The 10,958-nt window shown below is 47.1% G+C and overlaps 2 protein-coding genes across 2 annotated transcripts; both read right to left on the bottom strand.

Annotated features, from left to right (window-relative positions):
• Positions 1-645: 645 nt before the first annotated feature.
• otx1 (orthodenticle homeobox 1) lies at positions 646-6,475 on the bottom strand. Its single transcript, XM_078104257.1, has 4 exons — positions 6,114-6,475; positions 4,155-4,344; positions 3,485-3,636; positions 646-2,347 (listed from the first exon to the last, which is right to left on the bottom strand). The coding sequence occupies exons 2-4, from the start codon at positions 4,249-4,251 to the stop codon at positions 1,589-1,591; spliced, it is 1,008 nt and encodes a 335-aa protein (XP_077960383.1). The 5' UTR covers positions 4,252-4,344; positions 6,114-6,475; the 3' UTR covers positions 646-1,588.
• A 2,862-nt stretch (positions 6,476-9,337) lies between these two features.
• LOC144409444 (EH domain-binding protein 1-like) lies at positions 9,338-10,619 on the bottom strand (the record flags this gene model as incomplete). Its single annotated transcript, XM_078104256.1, has 2 exons — positions 9,338-10,274; positions 10,477-10,619. Coding segments are annotated over 2 exons (234 nt in total), but the record flags the coding sequence as incomplete, so codon positions are not given.
• Between the last annotated feature and the right edge of the window lie 339 nt (positions 10,620-10,958).

Genomic DNA, 10,958 nt, shown 5'->3' with positions numbered 1-10,958 from the left:
CCAGAACTCAAATATCGGAATAAAATAAATCAATCAATAAGAGATTCAAAAAACAAACTAAATATATCAGGATTAGTTGGTCAATCGATTATTCGTGACCAGACAATTCATTATTAATTAACAAATGAGCGACTTTTGACTCACGTGAACATTTTCACTTTGATTTGTTTGGGAAATAAAACATCAACATGATCTTTAAATAAAAACGTGATAAATCCTCCTGGTTTAAAAAAAAAAAAAGTACATTTGAGTCATTTTTTTTCTCAAAATCTGGCATTTCGTTTTAATTAAAACACACGCGCACAACTGGTTTTATTTTGGAGGGGCGCGCGGTAATTACCCCTCGGTCACGTCTCGCGGCCCAATATTTGTTTTTTGTTTTTTCTCAACATCAGTTTGAAAAGTCGCGCGTGTTTCAGGATTAAAACCGGCTGCCCTCTAAAGCGCGTTCACGGCCTCTTTTAATTATGGACTCATTTGCATTTACGCGGTATAGAAAAATATGTTACAGAACATTTAGCTCTCAATACAACGCGTGATTAATTACAAACGACAGAAAACAGCAACGTTGAGTTTGTAGGAGGATAAAAACGGGACTCCGGTTGGGAACCGAGCGGAGACAGAATCCACGGAGGGAGATCAATATGACTGAACGGATCTTTATTGGATGAACATGAACGTAGCGGCGGCGCCTTGAAGATACATTCAACATCTTACTGTCATTTTTGGAGCTTTTTTTAATCCACATTTTTTTCCTCTCCAGAAAAATAAAAACGCTGTGACTCCAAGATCGAGCCAAGTGCTTCAAACATGTCCGGGGGGCGGGGGGGGGGGTGCGGGGGGGGGGCTTTGAGAATGTATAGTGGTTAGAATAATAATAATAATCCGGAAAACAAACTGGTCAAACGTCCAGAATATCCGCTTCTATGTTTTAGATTTTCTTTTCCAACACATTTCAAATTGCCAAAACATTTTTCTTCGGAGTAAAACAACGAATATAAAAGCTGAACTTTATGGCCAATTTGATCTCTTTGGAAAGATTTACATGTTTTTTTTTTAATTTTCTTCTTTTCCTCCCAAATAAACAATTTAAAATTCGGAAAGACCAAAAAAGAAGCCCACCAACTAAACACGGTCAATGCAACTGACCCAAATACATATTTACATATTTCAGCTCCTCAACGTCGCTGACTAAAAATCTCTCATCCTAAAATAACCAATTTGAGAAATAAAAACTATACAGGGTTTGATTTGGGGGGTAAAGAGGTGCAGCAAAGGGGGGAAGATTCCTCCCGTCCGGAGAGTTCTCTCTTCTCACAACTTTAGGGACCATTTCTCTTGTGGTTTGTTTTTTTTATATTTATTTTAAAAAGATGTGGAATGAGAGGGAGGGATCAAAAAAAAAATTCAAGTCAAATTGCTGATCTTGTGGTTCATAAACTCTTTTTGTCTTTTGAAAAACAAGCAATATGCTAATCTGGGAAATGCAAAAAAGAAGAAAGGGGAGAAGAAGAGGGAGCCGGCGAGCAGTTAGGGGCAGGCTGGGTGGGGGGTTGGGGGGGTCGGGTGGGGGCAACAAAAAGCTGGATCACAAGACCTGGAACCTCCAGGAGGCCTGGTCTTTGTAGTCCAAGCAGTCCGTGGTGTTAAAGTTGAGCTTCCACGAGGAGGCCGCAGTCTGCTCTTTGTAATCCAGGCAGTCGGAGGAGTTGAAGGCCAGGCCGGAGCCGCCGTAGGCCTGGTGGTGGTGGTGGTGGTGGTGGTGGCCCGACGACTGGCTGATGTGGTGGTGCGGGTGGCCCGACATGGAGGAGGCCGCCATGGGGCTGAGCTGGTGGGGGTGGTGGTGGGAGTGCATGGGGGCCAGGTAGGAGCTGCAGTCCACGCCGCTGAAGTAGGAGCCGGACGGGGCGGGGTAGCCCTGGCCGTAGCCCGGCGTCTGGTTGTAGGACATCGGGTAGGAGGCGGCGGCCGCGGAGCCCGTCATCGAGCGCTGCATGCAGGAGGCGTTGGAGGCGGGCCCGGGCTCGGGGAGCGGGGCCACGGCGGGGGCCGGCGCGTTTCCGGGGGAGATGGCGGGGCTCCAGATGGAGGACACGGCGCTGATGGAGGTAGAGGTGCTGCTGAGTGCCGCCGCCGCCGCCGCCGGGCCCGCGTGGTTGGCGGAGGAGGACGAGGAGGACGAGGAGCCCGTGCTGGAGACGGCGGGAGGCGTGAACTGCCCGCTGCTCTCGGAGCCCGTGCTCTCGCGGGCCGGGGACGACTTCTTCTTGGGCGGCCGGGCTTTGGCGCTGTTGCCGCTCTGCTGCTGCTGACGGCACTTGGCCCGCCGGTTCTTGAACCACACCTGCAACCCAAGAACACCAGGAGAGGGAGGAGGGGGGGGGGGGGGGGGGGGGTTAGCAACCGGGCACACACAAGATTTGCCCCAGGACACCCCGGGAAAACATTACGGAGGAAAATTGTGGGTTATTAGCTATCGAGGTTCATTTCCACCCTCTTGGCCCGCATCAACCAGGGGTCCAATTTCATACCTGGCTCTTAGATAACAGGCTACTGGATTTCAGCACACGAGGGGGGGTAACTGGAGAGGGCAGCACCATGTACAGAGCGCTGCCGCACACACACATCCTGACAATAACTCACTTAGTTGTGTGTGAGAGGGAAAAAGAAAGAAGGAGGCCTTCCTTAGTTTCCCACTGACGCCTTTCAAGAGGTATTTGTTCAACATTGTCGTCCTGCAGCCGGTGGTTTGAGGCGATTTGTTGGGACTATTTGCTGGCTTAGTCTGCAGCTCTTCAGAGCAGATCCCGTATTAATATCACATTACGCAGCCTTCGGTTAGGTTGCGTCAATCAATTATGAAATGGTCGACTGTTTTGGATTAAAAATAAGCTTTTGTTAGTAACATCGATGTGGGTTTTATTTGGATGCTTTCATTAAATCATTACGCAAAGTGGTTAAACAGGTAAGGCCACAAACCAAGGTGGGAAAGAGGAGATTGTGTAAATAACTACGACGCCTGAACGCAACAGGTTACAGGCGCTTCACCACATTAAACGTTATAACTTTTTAACCTAAAAAGTCTAAAATCATCCCACGCTTTTAAGCATTAATTACTTAAATATTCATCCTGTTCCATTGCATAATAAAGTACGTTATTAGTCATATTGATTGGTATAAATACCATAAACATAGATCCTATCCTCTAGCCTGCTAGCTAGCCGTTAGCTAACCCTAATTAGCACATGACGACATCAGCGGTCTTTATCACGACATAAAGTGAAGATTTTTTATTATTATTTTACAAATTTTTTTAAATCACAAATTAATTGATAACGAGTAACACGTGCAACAAAATCTGCTCCGTAACCATGGTGACGTTACGCTTTCCGGTAAAGTGATTTCTACCTTTTAAAAACCCTGTTCGCGTGATATTTACGGTGGGACGTCCCGCCGGTCGGAGGCTCGAATCGGGTCTCACCTGGACTCTGGACTCCGGCAGGTTGATCTTCAGGGCGACCTCCTCCCGCATGAAGATGTCCGGGTACCGGGTCTTAGCGAACAGAGCCTCCAGGATGTCGAGCTGAGAGCGCGTAAAGGTGGTCCGCTCCCGCCGCTGCTTCCTGGGGGTGGCTGCGGAGAGACACCGGAGAGACACCGGACGATTACCGGAGAGACACCGGAGGATTACCGGAGAGACACCGGAGAGACACCGGAGAGACACCGGAGAAACGTGAATAAAACGCATCAAGACCGGAGACTTCGGCCCCGCTTAAATACCATTTAGAAGTTGATGAATATTAAGTAATAAAACATATTTCACCATTAAAGAATTATCCAAACGCATACTCAATATTTCCCTAAAGAACTGCTCTTTGGATGGTAAACATTTGAATTAGTTATTACCTCCTGGACGTGAAGAATAAAACTACTTAAGGCCGCAATAAAACAATTATAGTTCAAAGACGTTGTTATTATTCTACAGAACCACAATAATATTTATGTTATGATCATATTAAAATAGTTTATTTTTTAACTATAACAATACCGTATTATTAGTATAATAACCACAGCCGTATTGTTCAGGTTAGTTTTATGTGTTATGGTCCAAAGTGGGTGCGATCCCGCTGTAAGCCGTGCGCGTCTCCTACATGGGTACCCCACGGAGGGGTGCAGCAGGTCCATGGCAGCGCCGCTGAGCCCCAGGCCGTTGACGCCGTAGGGGGGCTGCTTGAGGTAGGACATCATGCTACAGGCGGTCACTGCTCCACCCAGCTCCGGCCAGTGGTTCGGTTTCCCCCGATGCTGCAGCTTGACGGGACAGGGGGCCGATCCAAGACCCTGCAGGCGGGGGGGGGGGGGGGGGGGGGGGGGGGGGGACGTTACCAACGACTCAGGACACACATTCACCCAAAATGCTCAGAGGGGGATTTAGAAAACAAACTGCTTGTTGTCCATGTTTGACCACTAATTAACGTGTTATCGTGATATGAACGCGTGAATTAGTGGACCGCAGACACGACACGTCCATCGCTTCAGCAATCAGCCTTCTTTTAAATAAAAAATAAATACATGTTCTTTAAACTGATGGGACGGTGGTGCAAGTTAGTTTGTTAAATAATTAGTGTTTATTCATCAGAGCACACAGTTCTTTGTGTTTGTTTTATTGAAGAGTGAACCTCCTTCCACCTGCACATTATTACTTTTATTATTTTACATTTTACTATGTTGTGACAACGGGAGTTAAAAGAAACTGCGTGGTTTCAATTAAACCGTTGAAATGTTTTATCTGGAGTCATGTCGGCGTGATCCTAAAATCATTTATTATTCACAGTCGCTTGAGATTGAAATGAGATTAAATGGATAAATTAAATTAGCTGCTGAAAAAAGGGAGAATTCTTTATTTTTCCGTCACCCTTTTCCTACATATGTCAGAATTAGATTTAGAGAATATATTGTAAGTTGACTTGTGGGTAGAATGTGCGTGTGTGTGTGTGTGTGTGAAGGCCTGAGCTCACACACACACACGCGTATAACGATGGTTAAGGACGTGGTTTGATAACCGGGTTCCGGTCGGGTTCGGACAGTACGAGCTTCCTGTGGCGCTTCAGTCGGAACCAGCAGCAGAATTAAAAACAGCTTTTATATTATTATTATTTATATTATCCGTTTGCCCCCTTTTTTTTTTTTTTTACCGCGGAGGGAAAATATTTAAACTCCAGAGTGAAAAAGATTCTGTGTTTGATTCACAGGTTCCAGCTGATTAAAAATAACAATCGTTTCATTGTGTTTCAAACGATTGTTCTCAACTATATCAGTGTTTTTAAAGGCATTTTACTTTATGTATTATAGCACGAAGGCCTAGTCTGCTTTTTTACTTTTGTGGTCAGTAAATACGACTGAATTGGGGGTCGGTTGGCGGGGTGGGGGGCTCCTCAACTGCAGAATAAACATTTCATTTATCTTAATGCACTAATCAAACAAACAACACGTTAGAAAATAACACGGATTCACATTCAGAGCCCATCGATCCGCCCGTTGGAAGCTCAGAAGCCATTAAGCAATAAACGGGTCACTTGGTTTGATTCTTTTAACAATCAGCTCCTAAGTGACCAAAAGCAAAAAGCGACGTGTATTCCAGAGGAGGCGAGAACTCGGTGCAAATGAACCCAATTAGAATTTAGATTAGACCTCCGGGGAGAGCGCGTTTCACAAGGACTCTTATCAGCTAAATAAATTAACAAAAACCAAAAACACGCCTCTCCAATTATCTGCTAAGTGCTTCAAACGCTCCAATGGACAATAGCTCTCCAATAAAGAAAAACTCGCAGGAAAGAATTGGAATTATGAAAATGATCTGCTCCGCATTTATGAGCTTCGGGCCGGAATCTTCTGCGCTGCGGATCAGTTGAGATCTCCGCTAAAAAAAACCCGCAGCAACATTCGCTGCACATTTCAAAGTTTTACGTCGAGACGCGTCCGTGAAACGCTGCGAAGTGACTTTTCACACTTCCGCCGGCTGCGTTGATGACGCACAGTCGCGTCGCTCGGAGTAAAAAAACGCGCAACTAAGAGCCTCTACTTTGAACAAGTAAAAGAGGAGAAAGTACCTGCTGGTTTTCCTCCTTCTCTTCTCCCTCCGCGACCTCTTTGGGCCGCGAGACGCGAGCAGCGGCGACAAAAAGAATATCCAGCAGCGGGACGTCCGCAGGGCAGCAAACTCACGCGACGCCTCGAAAGCAAACAGTGCGCAAACGGAGCGGCATCGCGGGGCAGAAAACACGCAGTTATCGGCGCGCGGCGCGGCAGCTCGCTGCGGTTCCGCGTCTTTTCTCTGCAGCCAAATAAATCAAACTCATTTGCTTTCAGGGGCTCGCGGTTGTCTGTCAGAGTGTTAAGGTGATTTCTAAGAGACGGATGGAGATTGATCACCGCCTCTCCGCCCCGCGCCTCTATGAGCGGAGGAACACCTGCGGGAGCCGCCTCCCGCAGCCAATCGGTGCGCGCCCCCCCGCTGACGGACGGGAGGGACGGCCAATGAGCGGCCGCGGCGGCCGCGGGGAGCGCCCCCCTCCTCCTCCCTCCTCCTCCTCCCCCCCTCCCGGTCTCGAGACCAGACGAACCAGAGGTTTTGTAAAAAGATGGAAATGTTCCTCACGCGCGCCAAAGTGCGCGAAGAAGAAGCTGAATTGAAGAAGATATTTGGTCAACGTGATATTTGTGCACGCGGATCCAATCGAAGCATTTAGTCAGATCAAATAACACGATCGGTGCACTTCACCAAAACGGATTTACTTGTAAACAACCTTTTATCTCGCTTCCTTGAATCACGTGATGCTCAAATATTTCCTCAAAAACATCAACTGGGGTCAAACGGAAAATAGCGACATTTCAAGAGGAATTCCGTAAAGGCCTTTGAGTGTCGTTTTAAACCTTAAAAAGGGTTTAACGGGTATTTAGTTTGACAGAAGCTGCGTTTTAGTTTCCGGCACATTTCTTGTGTCGCACAGAATCACGAGCAGCTTCTTGTTCTTGCTGTTTATTCTACTAAAAAGGGGAATAAACATTTATCATTTATCCGTTTTGATTTTATTGAGATACACCCGCTCTCTTTCTCTCCACACGCACGCGCGCGCACACACACGCGCACACCAGTCCTCATGAATATTAATGAGCTCTAATCCCCATTTGGAATTACATTTGAGGATGGTTGACGTAAAGTTTAATGGGGAAAGACCTCAAACTGCAGAGAAAACACCGCACGTCGATGCTGTTTTAAAGGTATTTTTAACCCACAACACACAAAACACACAAAACACACACAACCGCAAAACAATGCCGCTTTTTTTGGGGGGGGGGGGGGGTCGCAGCTCAGATCCTTTGTGGATCTCTGCAGAAAAAAACACATCAACTTCTGTAAATGAGGCCTGAGCTGAAAAGGAGCTGATGTTCAGAGAAGCTGCGGAGATGGAAAGGACGTTTTAACGTGCGCGTGCGCGTGCGTGGATCAGCGTGGAGCCTTTAAATACATCAACGAGCCGCAGTGACAGAGAAACTTCCACGCAGCCGTCATGTTGGATGTCGTGCACGGAGGCCTGTAGTGATGCTTATTCTGAACACGGGCGGAGGCACCTGAACGCAACTAAACGCACGTAAACGCACCACAATGGACACGAACGATGCGTTTTCCATTTGGAAGCTTCTGACTGGAGGTTAAACTTTACGAACCTGTTTTGTATTTATTTCAGAGGCCCCGTGGGGGCTCGGACCGAAAATGCGCCCAACCTCCTCCCCGCCTCCGCACGCGCACGCGCACACTCACACAGGCTGTGTTAAATTATGCAAAAAGGCCATTCAACAAATATGGCCCTCACATCACAAAAGAGTGGGGTTATTCTGACATTTCCACTACATTTCTTGTCCCCCCCCCTCGATGTGAGTGAGACCCGAGATAAACCCCCCGAACAAGTATCCAGTTATCAAGTTGCACCAACCTTTTGTAATAGGAGTATTTTGTCTAATCCCAAATTGCAGCTGAATTTTCCTTAATGCTGAGCTGGTAAAGCCTGGGATTAGGCGCGCGGAGAGGGGGGGGGCGTTTGTCCCTTCAGCGGCCGGATTGGGAGCGGGGATGCGCGCGGATGTTTGCCGGGTCTTATTTAACACGACGATGCATAAAAGTCGGTGCAGACCCGCCGCTGCACGCGGACACACGGACTCCCTCGGTGCAGGTCTTTTTCTTTCGGGGGTGTGGGAGGGGGGGAGGGGGGGAAGAAAAAAAAAAAAAAAAGGAAGTTAACGCGGAGGCCGACAGCACCTGTGAGGTGAGGCCAGGAGACAGCAGGGCTCAGGAGATGATCCATTCGGCTGAAGGATCCTCAGCTGCGCGCAGCCACGACGATCCGCGGCGCGCCGCCGACAAACGGGAAAATACGTGAACGCTTCTTTTCGGGTGTTTTCTCACCTTTCCGCCTGAAACGGGACGTCGGAGCACCGGAGAGACGCTGCGCGGTAAGACGCCACGTTCGGCCTCCGATTCACTCCAGAAACGTAATGAATCTCCACAGAAAGACGTTTATATATTCATTATAGTGATTTAGTGAGTGAATTAAATAGTGATGTTAAAGTTTTGTTGAAGCGCGTGAGAATAAAAAACAACAAAACATTCAAACTATTTATAAAACACGTTTAAATCTCATTTGAAATGTTTTCGCTACACAAAACTCCTTCAACCGTTTTGTGTTCTTTGCTTTTTCTTCTCCAGATTACCGATAAACGGGGGGGGGGGGGGGGGTCCCGAGAAGAACAGAACGAATCAGCAAATTAATTTAGAAAGTATCCGAGAGGCCGAGGAGGACGTCAGCTGTCACAGCCCATTTCGCTGCTTTCATCGCGGAGGCGAGAAGCCTGCGGGGGGGAAACATTCCGCTTTTATTTCCGTAAAGGGACATTGAAGGCGGTATAATATAATTTTCCCACATCTTAAAACGTTTAGTGTATTTACGTGCCCCCCCCCCCCGTCTAAAGCGGCCCGGAGAGAGAGACGCGGTACGAAGTGTTTCCTCTGATCTTCTCGGAGGACATGAAACAAACCAACAAACACAAAAAGCAGCTTCTAATTTAGAAACGCGCACGTGTCTCTGGGGATTTGAACCGAGCATCGAATAATAAGCAGCACGTACAAGAAGCGCGTGCATTTCAATACGTTTATGTGCAAAATACAGTTTTTACCGCTTTTACATTTGCAATCATAGAAAAAAAATCCGGCGATAAAATATTAAGTCATTTAAAAAAATGTCAAAACGCTTCAAAATGAATCCACACGCGGCCTCTGTGGAGTATGAAATCAGAAGGACTTTTATTGGAGACTTGGGTTATGACACTGGAATAAATAAACAGATGTTCAACACGTAAAGCAAAACTGCGCCAGATGTGGAGCTCTGAGTGACGCACGTGGAAAAGAAAAGAAAAAAACAATAAATAAAAACAAAAAAGTTGAGGCAAAAAAAAAAGCACATGAGCCGTGATGCTGGATTGACTTACAAGCAGCTTAAAGAAGACAAATGGCAATAAATAATATATATAGTTTTTGACTGTATGATTACCGACATAAAAAACAACCAAAGAAAATGTATTTCTGAAGCTATTAATCAGAGCAGTGATGAAAATGTACAACATGAGATTATTAATATTTTCAAACATTCTTTCTTTTGGTAAACTGCTTCCAAGCCGAGACAAAAAATAAAAGTATGATTTATGCGAGTTTTATGAATACATCCCCGTAACATATTTTACAAGTACACTAAAAGGACATTAAAGTAACCAAGTAGCTGGAAAAGACTGATATTATAATCACTCTTTTCTTTTCTCCTTTTGAAAAGTCCAACTGCAACGTCATCGTCTCCACATGACGGAAAGGAGAAAAGAGCAAGAAGCCCCATTAGTCCCAGTTGTGCCGACTGGTGCTGAGACAGAACCAGTTCATCCCCGTCTCCCTGTGGTGTCCGTGTTACACGCAACGCGGCGCTGAAGTAAAAGGGGGACGGAGGAGCTGCAGAAGGCGAAGGCCTCGAAGGCCTCGACAACCTGATCAGGGTTCAAACCTTTATGAAACAATCAGACTGATACATTTCTTTCATCGGCTACTTTTGTCGGTTGTGTTTTTGTGAAACGACAACCATCATTGAAGCGCACACTTCTCCTCTTTCTTGGCCATCTTTCCTTTGTTCTGCTCCAGCGTCCTCTCCAGGTGCTCGTCCTCCTCCTCGGCCCTACGGAGGGCAAAGGTCAACAGGTCAGATGGGGTCAACGGAGGAGTTGCGCTCGCGCACACACACACATCGCACACACAGGTAACACACTGCACCAGCGACCGGGGGGGGGAAACCGAACGATCTGCAGGTGTGACGCAGCGCGCCGCGCCGAACTACGTCTGCGGCCCCCCGTGAACAAGGAGGATTGTGGGTAACTCACTGCTTCTCCTGGGCGTCCAGGTCCCTGACCAGCGCGTCCCGCTTGTTGACCAGTATGACCAGCTCGTCCAGCAGCAGCTGCTCGCGTCTCTTCTGGGCCTCCGTCTTCTGCAGTCTGCAACGACACGGACACAACAACCTGCGTCAGCGACACGGACACACAACCTGCGTCAGCGACACGGACACACAACCTGCGTCAGGGCGCCGCACAGCGGAAACACACACTACGTCAGGTGACGGAGTCGTTGTGTTAACCGATGGGTTGAAGGTGCAAATAACGCTCTCTTTGGTGATTAACCTGCTGACTGTGTGTGTGTGTGTGTGTGTGTGTGTGTGTGTGTGTGTGTGTGTGGGCACTGTCGTTTACGTTGAGTCTCGTGGAGAAGTTCTCAATCCTAATTAAAAAAAAAAAAAGTAATTTCGTTTTTTGTAGAATTTCCTTCTAATCATTTCTATGTTTTAAAAGAATTCGATAGTTCTGTT

The sequence above is a fragment of the Gasterosteus aculeatus genome, chromosome 6 (assembly GCF_964276395.1).
Source record: "Gasterosteus aculeatus chromosome 6, fGasAcu3.hap1.1, whole genome shotgun sequence".
NCBI classification, from domain to species: Eukaryota; Metazoa; Chordata; class Actinopteri; order Perciformes; family Gasterosteidae; genus Gasterosteus; species Gasterosteus aculeatus.
The sequence above is the reverse complement of the archived record's forward strand: the minus strand, read 5'-3'. Positions and strand labels throughout refer to the sequence as shown.

What these genes read in the sequence shown, in the direction of transcription:
- otx1 (XM_078104257.1), bottom strand. Translation starts at nt 4,251, where the DNA reads ATGATGTCCTACCTCAAGCAGCCCCCCTACGGCGTCAACGGCCTGGGG. An exon ending in CCCCTCCGTGGGGTACCCAT is followed by an intron (nt 3,637 to 4,154) that starts GTAGGAGACGCG and finishes GTCTCTCCGCAG; the next exon opens with CCACCCCCAGGAAGCAGCGG. An exon ending in TGCCGGAGTCCAGAGTCCAG is followed by an intron (nt 2,348 to 3,484) that starts GTGAGACCCGAT and finishes CTTGGGTTGCAG; the next exon opens with GTGTGGTTCAAGAACCGGCG.